The following is a 17,172-nucleotide window of genomic DNA, read 5'->3' as shown; positions in this document are numbered from 1 at the left end:
CTGACAGCCAGCAAAATGCTGAAGCCTTAGTCCTATAACCACAAGAAATTGAATTCTGAGTGAGCCTGAGAACGGAACTTTCCCCAACAGAGCCTTGGATGAGACCATACTCCAAATAACACCTTTATTGCAGCCTTGTGAGACCCTAAGCAGAAGACCCAGCTAGGCCAGTCCTCCTGACCTACCAAAATTGTGACATAATAAATATATGTTATTCTAACCCACACATTTTGTGGTAATATTGTTATGTAGCAATAGCTACTAAGGCAGAGACTTGTATATTTTGTCACAAATAGATTAAAAGTGACAAATAGGGATTTTACTCAAGTTTTTTGGCATACCAATTATATATGGAGAATTTTGCTAATTACTGGATAAGTACACCAACAGAAGAGGTCTACTTTATAATACTGGATATACGTGTATCTGTATCCCAAATGCAATCTCAGGAGGCCTACAGGTAATCCATGCTTGCTTGGAGGACATGGCAGAAACGCAGTGAGTCGGTTGCCTGTAGGAGTCTATACCAGGGCTTCCGTGTTCTGAGCCAAGGGATGCCTCAAATGCTAGCAGAAGAGAATGGGAGGATGATGGAGATAACAGGAGATGACGGTTCTCTGAAACCCTTGGATTTGTGGTCTGGACCCCCATGAGCAGAGGTTAGTGGCAGAAGCTAGAAGATTTGCTTTCTTAAGAGACTTTATCAGACCATGAGAGCAAGCAGTGCTGTTATTGACACTGGAGTGCTGCAGTGGTAGAGAATGATGTGTTTGGCCACTCTGCAGGGAACACAGCCCTGCTCTGGTACCTGAGGCTGGATGGTCTTTGGGAGTATTGGAGGGGCAATGTCAACATTGCCCTTGGTGTCCTCACAGAGGACATCGTGGGCTGAGGCCGCAGAGAAGCATCTTGAGAGAATTTGTGAGTAGCAGGGGAACACTCAGGATGGAGAGCTGAGCTGAATCTTTTCAGTGACTCTGCTTTACACATTGAGTAACTAGCAGCATAAGAAACTCTTTATGGGTTGTGCTGCCTGTGTTCCTTAAAAGACAGAGCTGGGGGCAAGTGTGATGAGTGCTGATGTCCAAGCTGGAGACAAGGAAGGAAAGGGGAAAGGAAGCAGGAAGGATGAGAAGTACTGTACTGGTGCTGCGTCACAGAGGCTGCCAAAACATTACGAGTCTGCTTGACAGCTGGCCCCCTCAGCCACGCACATCTCCTGACACGTGGTGTAGAGAAACCATGCCTTTCAATAGTCCACCTGGGGTAGAAGAAAAGGGAATTTCTTTGTCTGGCTCCTTCTGGCCTTGTTCCTGCTGGTCAATTTGCGTTGATCAAAATTTGTTCCCCGTATCAGGCCATGGAAGTCGGGATAGTTTGGTTTCAGGCAAATGACTATAGTGAAAGGCAGGTCCACACAAACTTCTTAACGAGTCTCTGGCTTAGTCCATTTGGGCTGCCATAACAAAAATACCATAAACTGCCTGGCTTAAAAACAACAAACATTTATTTCTCACAGTTCTGGAGTCTGGGATGTCTAAGATCAGGGTGCTGCAGATTGAGTGAGTGTCTGGTGACACCTGCTGTCTGCTTCATTGATAGCTGTCTTTTGCTGTGTTCTCACTTGGTGGCAGGGGCGGGGAGTTCTGTGGGGTCTCTTTTAGAAGTACACTAATCCCATTCATGAAGGCTCCACCCTTATGATCTAAGCACCTCCTAAAGGTCCCATTTCCTAATACCATCCTGTGGGGTATTGGGTTTCCACATATGAGTTTTGGCGGGACACAAACATTCAGCCCTCAGCAGCACCTTTCCTGTTGGAGTGAAGAATTCTGAGAAGAGGCATTTGAGCTAAACCCTGAAGCTGACATTCCAAATAAAAGGAAGAGAATGAACCAAGATACCAGGGCGACGAAGCGCAAAACGTGTTAGGGGAATCCCAGTGGACATAAAGTTTCAGCCAACTACATTTCTGGATAAAAGAACTTGAACTTTATTTTTTAGGCAATAGGACGCTTATCAATACTTTTAACCTAGAGATACCATGCAATGGGAGATTAGAGCTCAAGAAAGTTTTCTAGTTTCTTGTGGTATTGTACAGTTGAATCCACAGACACAGAAGGAGGGATAAAGCTGGGTTCTTAACCTGGGTCTATGAACCTTAGGGGAAGTGTCTGTGAAGCTCGTAACTTGCGCGCTACGTTTTTGTGGGGGCCTCCATAACTTTCATCAACTTTTCAAAGGGCCCGGAACCCAAAAAGTTAAAGTGCCCTGCCAAAGAGAGAAAATCAGCACGTCCCTTTCTGTCCCAAGCCTGGAAGTACATACCTCCCGTTTGGGGGTCAGGAGACTGGAGTGAAACTAGCCCGAATATCTCCTAATTCAGAGTTAAGAGGCAGTTCAAGTTGTAATGACATGACCGGAGAAGATCTGGACGCCAGGGGGGAGCCATCACGGTACACACTGCAGCAGAGGCAGGCCGGCTTTGGAGATCCGCGCTGCGCTAAGGGAGGTTGACGTGCTCTGCAAATCCTGCCCCGCGCTTTCTTCCCGCAGCTGCGCAGGCGCTAGGACCGAGGTAGTGCCGCGCGCCTCCCGCGACGCCCCACCCTGCCCCGCCCCTGCGCGAGGCAGGACGGGAAAGCCAAGATGGACGCGTTCATTTGAACATCTCGCCTGAGTGGCTTCCCAGCACTCCTGCCAGTCGATCGCAGTCCAGCCAACAGCTGCTGCCCATTCTTCCTCCGGAATAGGGGAGGGAGAGGGAATGAGAAGCTGCAGCGGCAGAGGAGTCACCCTGACCGACCCTGCCGCTGCCCTCGGGCCCCCTCGGCCCCACGCCTCCGGGGAGCAGCCGGGGCTCGCCGCGCCTGACGCGTCCCGAGTTACACAGGTGCGGGCCCGGGCCCGCAGCGTCCGGTGGTTCACCGCATGTCCTGTGACCCTCGCACCCGCTCCGAGTTGACTTGCGTTCGGTGACCGGAGGGCTGGGGGCCCAGGGGTAGGCCCTGAGCGCGCGTTTGCGCCAAGCGGCCCCCGGCCTGCGGACTGGGCTTTCCGGGGTGCACCTCCCCGCGCCGCTCCTCGCCGACTTCTTTCCTGAGCTAGACGCGGTGTCCCGTGTGGGCCTCAACTTCTATATCGGCCCCTTGTTTCTCGCACAGGATTTTTTGAGGCCCAGGCGCTTAGCTTGTTGGTTTCACCTAACCCTGAAGAGGCTGAGGAAACTCTTGCCTTTTTGCGGAGACTCTACGCAAGATGCCTTTCCTGTGCATTTGGGTCTCTTCTTAAAGCAATTTTGTGGTTAACTTGGCAGGGTAGTTTTTCTTTATCGTAAACAATGCCGATAACTTGATTTATAGCTTATCAATGTAATACAGTACTTTTATATGTAGCTTTTTATGTTGTCCTAATAAACACATAGAAATTTGGGGTACTGTAAAACTATTAAATATGTTTTAATCGTACACAAAGATACTGCACTGTTAAAATAATTATGTAATAATGTAATTTTCTCAAAGTTTTAATAGAATAACATTTCGAAATTGCACAACTGAAGTTGGATAAAGTCGCAAGTTTAATGCTGGCTATCCTGTTGACTAGGAAATAGGAAGACCAGCAGAGTTTTGTTGTTTTCTTGTAAGTTTTATAAGGCACGTTATTAGTTATGTCCTAAGTTCAACTGTTCTCAATTCTGAATTTTAGCAGGAGGAAATAAGTGCCACCATTGTGACATACAGTTGTCTCAGGAATAATGTTAATTCACAGCAAAATAGCTTTGCAACTCTGGTTGTTGCATAGGAACTACAGAGGCTTTGAGATAGTGCAGCAAGGAAAATTACTGATGCCAAAAAAACGTCAAATGAGAAATCTAAATCAAATTTAATTAAACTCTTAATTGTGAGTGCTTTTCGGATACTAAAGGTTGTCTGTAGTGCTGACATCAAATGTTTGTTTTGATTTCTGTGTTCGAGGATTGCAGTTTAAATGTGATGCCACAAAACCTATTTCTAATGTAGATGTTGTCTCAGAGAGAGAACCGGCATCCACTTTACCACATTGCAGAGTATCAGAATTTTATTAGCTGTCAATTACTGTATATAGAAATGTTTTGGAGGTAGAGAGGTATTTTTCCACCCACAGCTCATCTACATCTAATGAACTGTACTGTAATAGATTGTGTTAATTAAAAGCTAGCACTCTTAAATTTGCTACAAGCATGACTATTCCATGGCCAGGGTTATTCATGCCTTGGTTCTGGTTTGACAAAATTGGAATTGGTTGTAGTTATATGTTTAAATGAATTGGGTGTCAAAACTGCTGATGACACTTGGTAGTTTATTAGGTCTTTTGTGGACTGGTCAACTAAAAGCAGTACTTCAACTACTGATGAGTTAGTAATATTTTTTTTGTTTCATTCCAGTATGCCAGTGATCCTTTAGGGTATGCTTTTCATGGAACTGGAATGCCCTTTGATATTATGATTATTTGTATACCTACAATATGATAGGATTTATTTGACACTCCTCTAAGGATTAATGACTCTTCTGTAAACTTTTATGACATTTTTATTCTGGTTTTGACTTTAGAAGCTGACCAGAATGTGTTTGAATTCATGCAGAAATAATGTTGATATTTGGAACCCATGTCGAACTTCTATGAAGAAAGGGCAACGATGATTGCAGCCGGGGATTTGCAGGAATTTGTTCCTTTTGGTCGAGACCACTGCAAGCACCACCCTAATGCTTTGAACCTTCAACTTCGCCAGCTGCAGCCAGCCTCTGAGTTATGGTCTTCTGATGGTGCTGCTGGCTTGGTGGGATCCCTTCAGGAGGTTACAATCCACGAGAAACAGAAGGTTCCATTAAGTTTCCTATTACATTTTTGAAACATAGAGTGATGTGATCTATTTATAATTTAAGACTACTCAGATGCAACAGAAAGGAATATGATGGAACTTGTAGAGATTCAGATTTGGTAATTCCAATCAAGGCTAAAATAATGACATTATTATATTATAGTGTCATAACTGTTTATTTAGACATGTGTAACTCATGGTGTCATAATGATTGTGAAGTTCAGTAGTATGATTATGGTCTATTATAAACCTCCTCTTCACTTAGTATGTAGAGACCAGATTTCATGTTATTTGATGAGTAGATGGTAGAGTTAGAAATGGTCCCTACTGCAAAAGACCTGCATGTTTCTAGAGGAGAAAAGAAATGCTACACAAGTAGATAGAGTAGTAATTCTTAAATAGGGGAATGAGATGCAAGTATGTATCAGAAAATCAGTCTTTCCTGCCTTATTCCCTTTTCCTATCCCTTTGTGATACCAAAATCTCAGAGAGGGGAGGTTTATGTAGTTAGAAATCTATAACCTTTCTGGCCCCTGCATGGCTCAGTTGGTTAAGTGACTGCCTTCGGCTCAGGTCATGATCCTGCAGTCCCAGGATTGAGTCCCAGGATCGAGTCCCAAATCGGGCTCCTTGCTCAGCAGGGAATCTGCTTCTCCCTCAGACCCTCCCCCTTCTCGTGCTCTCTCTCTCATTCTCTCTCTCTCTCAAATAAATAAATAAAATCTTAAAAACAACCTAAGAAATCTAAACCTTTCTTGTTCCCATTCATTTTGATGCGTAGGACAAAGGAAGGAAGGTGAGTGTATATGCAGTTGTGAAACAGGGAAATCTGCATTATGCATAAACTCCGCCAGTGATTCTCATGTGTACCTCACTACTCCCTTTCCATCACCCCCACATATGCTTACTATACCTTTTTAGTGTCCCAGGTATGTTGGTTTTGTTCTATAGATAGGTATAATTTTTGTTTATATTTTTGGCAGAATAATGTATTATATAAGGCAGTTGATATATAGAGAATTTTTGAGTAAATTCTTGTACATGAAATCCTGTAAGATTTATAATACACACCCAGTCTGTTAATCAGTGGCACCAGAGATTCTTAGAGTTGGGTTTGGAGTGAGTCGTACTCCATAGGCAGAACAAGAGTAGGAGACTTGTATCTGGATGACCATTTGATTTAATTAATATTGCTCCATACTATTGAAAAAGGGAGTGCTTTAACCCTGTCTTACATTTATTAATTTTTAAGGAAAGCTGGCAGTTAAGGAAAGGCGTCAGTGAAATTGGAGAAGAAGTGGATTATGATGAGGAACTCTATGTGGCTGGAAATATGGTGATCTGGAGCAAAGGAAGTAAAAGCCAGGCATTGGCTGTTTATAAAGCGTTTACAGTTGACAGTCCTGTTCAACAGGTGAGTTGATTTGAATTTTAGCATTTAGTTGACTAACACTTTTTTAAAAAAAGCTTTTGTCTTAGGATTTAACAGAAATGATAAAAACATAGCTGAACGATCACAGCAGCTGGACGTATATTTTAAAATGTAGTGAAGATAATGGTAGGAAAATAAAAATGTCATTTGTTTTCTATATCTTCACTTTTTTTATACTGTCCTTTTGTCAGTTAAATGATGATCTTTAAACATTGTCCTTGATTAATTTGATTTATTGTCAATAAAAATTTGTAAGACATTACAAATTAAAATATTTTAACACATGATGATTTTAATTGCAGAGTATTGAATAAAAAAAATTGGGCTCAGAGTAATACTTGGAAAGGAAAAACATCTACTTTACTATCATTGTAGTTGGCTATTAAACCTAACTCTGTTCTGAAATTGGTAATTAAAGGGAAAGAATTAAGCATTTACCCTGCCTTTTTGGAAGACATGCAGTCCATCTCCAGTTAATGAAGGAAAACCCTTATTTGTAAAAATGCTAATGAATAAATAAGAAGGGAATGGTAGGATTAGAAAACCACCATTTTTAAATTTCCAGTGTAAACTCATTGAGACAATGATTGTAAATGGACACTAACACTATTGGGTAAAAGGATGCGACCATGGCCCCAAGGTGTCACCCTGTGGCTTACTTGTTAACATGAAGGAACAAATATATCGCTACTTTGGAGATATCTGTTGCTCTCCACCTCAACCAAATTGATTTGAGTTTATTGTCACTGGTAGTGGGGCAAAGGAGTAATACGCACCTCTGGCTGTAATGCAGCATGAAATACATGATGTCATCTCCTAAGTTTTCTTCCCAGAAATACTTAACTTGAATATTTAGATCTAACTTTTAATTTTAGTAAATATGGGGACAAGAGGATCAATTTTTAAGATATCAGGAAATGAGGAGTGGGTTGAAGATATAAATGAAACAAGAATGGCCAAAGCTTGGTAATTATTGAAGCTGGCGGATGGGAATTCATTCCTATTCTGTTTACTTAATACATATTTGAAACTTCCCATAATAAAAAGTTTAAAGAAAAAACACTGAGAAAACAGTTGGGACAGTCTACATTCTGGTCTCTTTAAAAAGTCAGGGAGAAAAAAAAAGGGAGAAAGAGAAGGTGGGGACTGCTCTAGATTAAAAAATAGTAAAGGGACATCAAATGCAATAGTTTTTGAAACTTGTTAAATGAACTTTGAATCCTGGTTCTAGAATATCAGCTAAAAAAGACATTTTTGGGGAAAATTTGCAAAACTTGCAAATGGACTGGATATAAGGTGATGTTAATTTTTGTAAAGATTTTTTCTAAAATGAGTCTAGGAGAGTCTGAGAATGATAAGATTATTGGGTAAGTCTGGAGATTATGAAATAGCTTGGCGATTTTGAACTCTTCTAACTCTTTGGCTTTCTAAAACTTACTTGCATGGGGCGCCTGGGTGGCTCAGTCAGTAAGCGTCTGCCTTTGGCTCAGGTCGTGATCCCAGAGTCCTGGGATCGAGCCCCACATCCCCACATCGGGCTCCCTGCTTGGCAGGAAGCCTGCTTCTCCCTCCCCCTTTGCTGCTCCCCTGCTTGTGTTCTGTCTCTCCCTCTCTATCAAATAAATAAATAAAATCTTTAAAATAAAACTTATTTGCAAACATAGTTTGTCTTTCCTTATAATATTTATCATTAATCTGCTTTTGTTTTATTCATTTTTGTTCCCATGGTATGTGTATTGAGCTCATAAGGAGGGACAGGTATTATGTAGGTGTCATTGTTACTAGTCAGATGCCATCAGTGAATAGGTTATTATTTAGATACAATTTTCTCAGGTAAGCGTTTTGTTTTGATTTTAGGCACTGTGGTGTGACTTCATCATATCACAGGATAAGTCTGAGAAGGCCTACAGTAAGTTTCTTTTTGAAATTTTATTTCATCTTACTCCAAATGTTTATCTCCTTGTTTTTTTTGTTGTTCAAAATAAGTAGCCACTAGTAATAGTGATTTAGCCTAAGCACTTTTTTTATGGTACATTAAAGAATTTGTGCTGTTGGGAATTGCTGTTTGTGATTGTTGAGATTTTTTTTTTTTTTTTTGAAAAAAATGCATAAATCTTGTTGTACCCTTTCTTTTCAGGTAGTGAAGAAGTAGAAAAATGCATATGTATACTGCAAAGCTCATGTATTAACATGCATAGCATAGAAGGAAAGGATTACATAGCTTCTTTACCTTTTCAGGTAAATTGAGAATTTCACTGTTTTTGTGTTTTGTTGTAGAATATTCTTGAATTAATTGGTTGCAGAAGTATTGCTGTTATGCTTTGTAGTAATCAAGAATGTCATTTTTATTCAAATAACTATATTTGAATAAAAATAAATTTAAAATAAAATTTGAATAAAATATACATTAAAATAAAACAAAATTTATTCAAATTCTAAGTTTTAATCCTTACCATTTTTCCATCCTTTGCATAAAAAATAAATTATTTAATGAAGTGAATTATGGAGTTTTTTCCTGAGAGATTTTTTCAGTTATAAAAAGAAATCATTTTGGAATATTAAAGCACATGAAAAAGATTAGTCTTTTTCCTGTTTCTCATCATCTTTTTTATACCTAGTGCTATTGTTAAAATTTCATCACATTGTCATTTTGGTACTGTTATTAGCCAGTGGCAGGAATTTCTGATTGAACTCTTTCTTAGATTTGATTTTGTCTTGGACTTTAAAAAAATATTGCTAACGATCACATTGTTTTGTAAAGCTTTAAGTCGGAAGAAAATCTAATGTTTTATGGTTTCCTAAGCACATGCTGTAAAGAGTAGTTTCTTTTACTTCTGTTTTTTCCTGTCCTTTTACGTGATAGGTTGCTAATGTTTGGCCCACCAAATATGGATTGTTGTTTGAACGAAGCAGTTCTACACATGAGGTACCTCCAGGTCCACCCAGGTATTCATTTTACTAGGTTCAGTTTATTATTATTTGGGCTTTTTTGGTGTTGGTTTTGAGGTAAAGATGTTTACCTAAAAGTTTGGGATGATGATCATTTCCATGCTAACAGCACAGATAAATGCCATTTTCTCTCATCTCAGTATTGTACACTTATGAGGTCTACTTCTGACTTGACAATTATCTACTGCTTCCCTCCTCTCCTCCATAGTAAAATTAAATGAACACATACTTACGGATATAAAGACTGTTCTTAGAGCTGTCATTGTTTCATTGTGTTACTTTGGGCAAGTCATTAGAGCTTTCTTGGCTTTAGTTTCCTTATCTGTTACAGAAGTACTATCATTTATCTTTTAGGATTTATGCAAAGATTAAATAAGCTGATGTATGCAATCTTTGACATAGAACTTAGTACATGTTAGATGCACAATAAATGGTAGGTGCTTATTGGTAGCATGTTTACTTTGTGTCCCTAATAAATTGTGAGCTCATCGAAGGGCAGGAACATATAGTACCTGTCGTAGTCTGGTGCAAGTAGTAGACACTGTTTTTAAAAAATTGCTTATAGATTTAATCTTTCTGTGTTTAGATAGAAGGCCTGTTTTTTTCTCCTTTTTTAATCACTCCTTAAAAAAATGCAGCCTTTTTATTTACTTGAAATTTTTCTTCCCTTTTTTTTTGACACTTTTTTGTAAATGGATGTAGGACACTAAATTTCTTTCTTAGCTGCTAAAGACACACTGCCACTAAGAGAGGTTTAAAAAAAAACAAAAACTGCCTTATGCTTATTAATCCATTGGCTCTGTAACGTGATGATTGCTATTTGTAGAGATTCCCTGGGCTGTATTGATTTTCCTGTGTGTGTGTGCATGCATAGAATTACCGTGCACAAGAAGAGATATTTCCAGGAATGAAATAGAAGATACTGTGAAAAATAGTATGTAAAAAGTTTAGAGGCTTGCTTTATGAGATGGTAGATTTGTAGTTGCTTGTATAATCTGAAGAAGATATTTCTTTGCAAAGAAAGTGCAAAATTTACACACAAATGGAATCATTTTGTGTTGGTGATTGGCTGATTATTTGTTTATTACTAGAGAACCTTTACCCACTATGTTCAGCATGCTGCATCCACTAGATGAAATAACCCCACTTGTTTGTAAATCTGGAAGTAAGTGTATTTTTATAAATTCTTTCATATAAGCTCTTCTTTTAAGTTTGGGGGATAGGAGGAAATGAAGGAGCTTTGTGAAAATTGGGCTTGTTTTATAGAAATAATGTAGTTTAAACATTTTTATTATGAAAATTTATATTAAAGCAAGAACTTCTTGAATACCATGGTATTAACTGTTTTCATAGTTATTCTTTTATTAAAAATAGGGCCTATAATCAATCAGGAACATTGATATATTCACTAACCTATCTGTAGATGACTCTACAGATGACTACTCCTCAGTAATAAGTAAATGAACAATACTTAGATGAACTAAAATTGTTTTTTGTTGTTGTTGAAGAAAAGTGTAGGTTCTTAGGCCTGTACTGTGTAAATTTTAATAATTCATTTTCTTGTTTATAATAAAATAATTTGCTGAGATGCAGAACTTTAATATTTCCTACAGGTATTTCTAGATACTGATCTTAAAAATTTAAATGTGGCCAAACATGATAGGTGATTATAAATAATGAGGACTTGAAAACTGAAAAAAAAATGTTTATATTTTTTGACCAATTTTACTTGTAGGACTTTATCCCAAGCACATATTCTGAAATTCCACTGAGGTTTTAATCTTCTGTATCCGGGCTTGGCAAACTACAGCCCATGGGCTAAATCCAGCCAACAGCTTGTTTTTGTATGGCTTATGAGCTAAGAATGGTTTTTATCTTTTTAAAGGGTTGTAGAAAAAAACATTATATGACAGTCATTATGTGGTCCACAAAGCCTAAGCTATTTATTCTCTGGCCTTTTACAGGAAAGTTTGTTGATAATTCTGTATTATATTGGTAACAATTACAGACAACCTAAATAAACATGTTAGAGCCTATGACTGAATGGTGTGAAGCATTATTGGTGACGTTTTTGAATACTATTTAATGACCTTAGGAATTGCTTATTCATAATGTTAAGTAGAATATAAAACTGAATACAGTGATTCTAATTTTGTAAAGGCACAAAAAGTGTATGTATACGTGTAGGAAAAAAACACTAGAAGGAATACTCCCTAATACATTAATTGTGGATATTTTGAGATGGTGGAATTATGAGTGATTTTTATTCATTTCTTTAAAAAATACCTTTTATTTTTGTAAGATAATTATTTAAAATTAAAAAAATATTTTAACTGAGAGGGAAGCATTTAGGAAGCTGTCAGATAAGGTTATAGAAATCAGTTCATGGTACTATAGGAGTAAAAGCTAAACTGACTAGGAAGAACTTATTTTGCATGTATACTCAGTAAATAGTGTACTGTTCAACTCTGTTTGAATAGTTATTATAGAGGACAGATTTCATACAGAAGAAAAACAGTCAAGAGGTCAAACTTGGCAGAATAGTCGATTGCAGTTTATAGATCAGTCAGTTGTTGAGTAGTCACAGACCTCCCTGTGGCCGATGGGACAGTGAGTCAGCACACATCTTCAACATGTAATTGCATGTATGTGAAATGGAAACTGGTAATGTATTCTTATCTTTATGTATTTTGAGGAAGTTGATGCCCAAAGTAAACTTAAAAATTCAGGGTAATTATATATTAGTGGATTTTGTGTCTTAATTGGCTGTGTTTCTCTTCAGGAATTATAGAAAGTCATTTCATTAAAGAACTGTCTTGTGAAGTTCATTGTTCAATACCTGATCGTTACTATTTTATCTTTAAGGTCTTTTTGGTTCATCAAGGGTGCAATATGTTGTAGATCATGCAATGAAAATTGTTTTTCTCAACACTGACCCCTCCATTATAATGACCTATGACACTGTTCAATGTTTGCATTCTGTGTGGGCTCTCCGGAGAGTCAAAACAGAGGTAAGGATAAAGGCAAGTCACTTCTTAGTATGAAAGGATAGTTAACACTGAAAGCTTTCACATGTATTTGGAAGAATCATTTGTGAAATGCATTGAGCTTCTTAGGAAAAAAGAAATATTGTGTCTTTAATAACTGGCTTCTACCCTGAATTCTCACCAGGAAATTACCCTTTTAATCTAATTATTGCCTTTTTTTCCCCCCTTCTCATCATTTTGACTTAAGGAAGAGAATGTTGTCTTAAAGTTCTCTGAACAGGGGGGAACCCCACAGAATGTGGCCAGTAGTAGCTCCCTCACAGCACACCTCAGAAGCCTCTCCAAAGGAGATTCCCCCGTGGCTTCACCTTTCCAGAATTACTCCTCCATTCACAGTCAGAGTCGCTCGACCTCCTCACCCAGTCTACACTCTCGTTCACCTTCTATTTCCAACATGGCAGCTCTAAGGTGGGAATTAAGTGTGGAAGTGTTTCCTTATTTTAAACAAGATATCCCAAGAAAGAGATACCTTCTTTTCAAACTTTCGCTCTATGTTTTGAAGGATTTAAAATCTCTGTTGACAGCTCTTGGGTATTTTTTTAGGGAAAACAGCGATTATCCCAGTTGTATTACTAAGTAAAGTTTTTATAAATGAGTCCTATTTAGAAGCTGCCTCTGCTTGTCATAAGATTGGTTGCCTCATTTCCATCACTAAGTGGCAGCAATTTGATGAATATTAATTTCAAAAATATTTTGGTTTTTCTTTTCTTCCTTTCTTTTTTTTGGTCTTTGCATTAGCTTTTTCATTTTTATTAGTATCTGTCTGGTAATATGGGAACATAGTTTTGTTGGTATGTATATATCTGAATATATAGGAATGTAGTTTGGACTTTTTTGAATAATAAAAACAATTCATGTTCTGAGGCAGAAAATGAACTAATTTTCAGTTTTAAAATTAAAGGATGAATTCTAACAAGAATTGTAAATCTTTAGAATGTAATAAAACACATTAATGTGAACGATTTAAGTAGTTATTCCCTTTTTAAAAAATGTATTTCTGATTGGGATTATACCATGAATGCACTTGGTACATAGAGTTTTAGAAAGTATGATTGGAAAGCATGTTCCCTCAGCCTGCCTTGTTAATTGTGATGCCCTCTCTCTGTTTATTTTGCAGTCGTGCTCATTCTCCCGCCTTAGGAGTGCACTCTTTCTCAGGGGTGCAGAGGTTTAACCTTTCAAGCCATAATCAGTCTCCAAAGAGACATAGTATTTCTCATTCTCCAAATAGTAATTCTAATGGCTCCTTCCTTGCACCAGAAACAGAGCCAATTGTTCCTGAACTTTGTATTGACCATTTATGGACAGAAACGATTACTAATATAAGGTTTGGGATATATATTTTTATATTCAAAGAAAAATGTTGGTAAAAGTTTTAGAAAATACTTGGTGTTTTGCTTAGAGTTTCCTTTTAATCTTTTAATATGATCAGTTTATAAAACTACAGAGATAAATATTAAGGATACCTGAGTTTCAATAGAGGATATTAATGATACTAAAGTGATTATAAAAGTATTCTTTTATCATTTCCTATTTCTTCTTTAGTAGTAAGAATCTCTCAGATTTGAGGTGTTTGATGTTTTAAGGAGAAACAACTAGATCAAGAAACTTGGGGTTTTATAGCATTTTTTAAAAATTTTATCTTTACGTTAGTTGAGTGTCAGCTGTTGTTTTTGGGAAATGCAACTCAGACCTCTGTTCTGTGTGGCCTTTCTCCTTTTATGTTCTCTTTGATCATTCAGCCAGTTCCAGTGCATGTGCTAGTGGCTGTGGGTTACAGGCAAATTGGTCACTGTCCCTATTCTCAAAAAGAGACAGCTGAAGATGGTGACACAGAGGCACTGCCTACTCTGCTGGTAGGGCTTTGGAAAGATGAATAGGTATTTGCTGGGTAGGAAAGGGAAGAAGGGCACAGTAGGCAGGATGATCAGAACAGAAGTTCAGAAGTGTGAGTGTGTGATATGTACAAATACTCTCACTTTGCTTATGTTGGAAGGAAGGGCAAGGGTTAAGAAAGGGGAGGCTTGAGAGAGAGATTGCCCTTTAGGGCTGTGCTATTTGATGAGGGCTGTTAAGGTGCTTTATACGTGGGTCATAAAATTAGGGGAAAGAGCAGAGCAATAAATGTGGGAGTTGTTGGCTTGTAAGTGGTGATTGAGGCAAGGGAGGTGGATTGGAAGTTAAGGAGTGTGTAGATGTTGGGTTCCTGGAGGGCCTGTGGGTGAGCTTGCAGTTGCAGAGGTTCTAGTAACATAGCATCATGCAGTAATCATGTGCATGTTAATTTATAAGGACTTTTCCTAAGGAGAGGGTTTTACATTCATTAGATTCTCACAGGGGGTCTGAGACCTCCAAATAATTGATCTGGCAGTGTAGAGTTGAAGAGAGCTAGGGACTGAAGTCTTAGAAACTTAAGCTTTTGGGGATAAAAAGAGAAAAGAGACAAAGCTGCTATAGGGAGACAGAGCAGGAGAGCTCAGGTGTGAGAAGCAGCAGAAGTGTCATGGAACATTGGAAAAGAGAGCATTTCAAAAAGAAAGCTGCCAGTGTTGCCAGGTGCCGGTGAGGTGTGGCACTAAGCAATGAGCTCAGAAAGGAGGTACCCGGATGGCAGTGAGTTCACTGGTGACCTTGGCCAGAGCACTTGGAGAGGGGCTGTGGAGTGGAATGGGGTGGAAGACGTGAATGGGGACTGAGGAAGCGAACATTGACATGTGGATTATTTTATGGATTGCCTTTGAATGGGGATGAGGATGCAAAATTAGAGGGAGTCTCAGGGTCAAGGGAGAGTTTTGTTACTGCTGAATTACATTAGAGAAAATTAGTCTTCGTGACTAAATACCTCAGTGCGTATCTCTAAAATGTAAGGACATCTTACCTAACCACAAGGCCATTTTTACACCCAGCCAATTAACAGTAAGTCCTTTATATCATTTATTATTCAGTCCATCTTCATATTTGAAGATTTTTATCTTAATATGAGAGAGTAGGCTGCAAGGACCATACTCAGTGTAGGGAAAGCATCAAAAATACAGGAGAGAGGAAATGATGGATAGAACAAGGAACCAGAAAGGAGCACAAGTGGAGAGATTAGCCTTCAGGAGAAAGACAAAAGACAGTGATGGTTATTAGATACATAGGGCAGGAGGTTGGGCTCAAGCCTTATAGCTGTATTTTCTCTGTGATGCAGAAGGCAAATAAATACATGTTCTTAGGGGCTAGGGGATAGGTATAGTTGGAGGAAAGTAAAGCTGTGAATACAGTGTTGAAGTAGCTTCTCTGTTTTTGTTCCTCATAAATAAAATAAGAATTTCCTACATTTAAAAATCATTTGTCTTTAAATATCTCTTGGTAAATTGACTATATTACAGATTCTTATATTACAGAATTATGGTCTTCTGTACCACTCCAGAAAGAAATCTTTGGAAATTAGAGATGGTTTCAGAAAGAGGGATGAAGTAGAGCCTAATCTGCGAGAGAGAGGATGGATAGGAGAGGTCATGTTATAAGAGGTCTGACCCCTTACATCCTTTAAGGAGTAGGAATTCAAGTTTGCAGCTTTAGCAGTACGTAACTTTACTAATATGGAATTAAAAAGGTCATTGATAATGATTAAATTTCTTATAATTTATCCCCTAAAAAGCTGTGGAATGGACTCAGAATCAAAGAACTGAAAGGAATCTCAGAGATCCTGAAGTTCCAATCTTAGAAGTGTTGTGAGGTCTTCAGTGTTAATGCTTGGCCCAAGTAGTTTTAAGATTTCTTGCAGGATAGTTTCATTAAGAGTTATCGTGGCAGATTTTGGAACTAATGCTGACAGTTATTTTACTAATGTATCTGCTACAGAGAGAAAAATTCACAGACCTCAAAAGTGTTTATTACATCTGACCTATGTGGGCAGAAGTTCTTGTGCTTTTTAGTGGAGTCTGAGCTCCAGTTGCGGTAAGTGTGCATACTTCCCTTTGATTCTGTGTCAACAAACGTAGGGCTGCTTTTTCTTTTTTTCTTTTTTTGACTTAAGTAGCTTTATTGAAATAATTTGCATGCCAAAAAATTGACATGTTTTAAGTGTATAATTATTTTTAGTAAAATTACAGAGTTAATGCCACCATCACTACAATCTGGTTTTATAACATTTCTGTCCCCCTGAAAAGATCCCTGTGTTTGATTGGCAGTCAGTCTCTCTTCTGATTCCCAACCTCAGGTAACCACTCTGTATATAGGCTTTCTGCCTAGGAGATTTGCCTTTTCCAGAGATGTTATAGAATCATACAAAATGTAGGTTTTGTGTGGCTAGCTTCTTTCACTTAGCATAATGTTTTTTAGGATCCACCATGTTGTAACATGTATGAGTGCTTTATTCCTCTTGCAGTGTAGTAGCCCATTATGTAGATACACCACATTATGTTTATCCATTTGTCTGTTGATGGACATTTGGTTTCCACTTTTTGACCATAGTGAGTTATGGCCCTATGAACATTGGAGCAGAAGTCTTTGTGTGGACATACATGATTTCTTTTTTTTTTAAGATTTTTTTAGTTTATTTGACAGAGAGAGAGATAGTGAGAGAGGGAACACAAGCAGGGCGAGTGGGAGAGGGAGAAGCAGGCTTCCTGCAGGGCAGGGAGCCCGATGCGGGGCTCGATCGCAGGACCCTGGGATCATGACCTGAGCCGAAGGCAGACACTTAATGACTGAGCCATCCAGGCGCCCCTGATTTCTTTTTTCTTGAGGAGATATCTAAGAGTGTAAAGGTTAATTGTTGGGTTGAACAGTATATTCATGTTTAACTTTTTAAGAAGTTGCCAAACTGTTTTCCAAATAGGCTACATCCTTTTATATTCCCACTGGCAATCTATGAGGGTTCCAGTTTCTTTATCGAGTTG

The 17,172-nt window shown here is 38.4% G+C and overlaps 1 protein-coding gene across 1 annotated transcript in view; it reads left to right on the top strand.

Moving 5' to 3' along the window:
• The first annotated feature begins 3,575 nt into the window (after window positions 1-3,575).
• The window catches only part of ANAPC1 (anaphase promoting complex subunit 1), an 89,197-nt gene continuing 75,600 nt past the window's right edge, over window positions 3,576-17,172 (top strand). The window contains exons 1-11 of the mRNA XM_021697340.1: window positions 3,576-3,639; window positions 4,622-4,858; window positions 6,111-6,272; window positions 8,148-8,199; window positions 8,428-8,528; window positions 9,154-9,236; window positions 10,331-10,404; window positions 12,105-12,250; window positions 12,474-12,694; window positions 13,404-13,613; window positions 16,133-16,228. Coding sequence (XP_021553015.1) covers window positions 4,646-4,858; window positions 6,111-6,272; window positions 8,148-8,199; window positions 8,428-8,528; window positions 9,154-9,236; window positions 10,331-10,404; window positions 12,105-12,250; window positions 12,474-12,694; window positions 13,404-13,613; window positions 16,133-16,228 — 1,358 coding nt within the window. The 5' untranslated portion in view covers window positions 3,576-3,639; window positions 4,622-4,645. The remainder of the gene's footprint in view (window positions 3,640-4,621; window positions 4,859-6,110; window positions 6,273-8,147; window positions 8,200-8,427; window positions 8,529-9,153; window positions 9,237-10,330; window positions 10,405-12,104; window positions 12,251-12,473; window positions 12,695-13,403; window positions 13,614-16,132; window positions 16,229-17,172) is intronic.

This window comes from Neomonachus schauinslandi, chromosome 10, assembly GCF_002201575.2.
Source record: "Neomonachus schauinslandi chromosome 10, ASM220157v2, whole genome shotgun sequence".
In the NCBI taxonomy this organism is placed as follows: domain Eukaryota; kingdom Metazoa; phylum Chordata; class Mammalia; order Carnivora; family Phocidae; genus Neomonachus; species Neomonachus schauinslandi.
The sequence above is the reverse complement of the archived record's forward strand: the minus strand, read 5'-3'. Positions and strand labels throughout refer to the sequence as shown.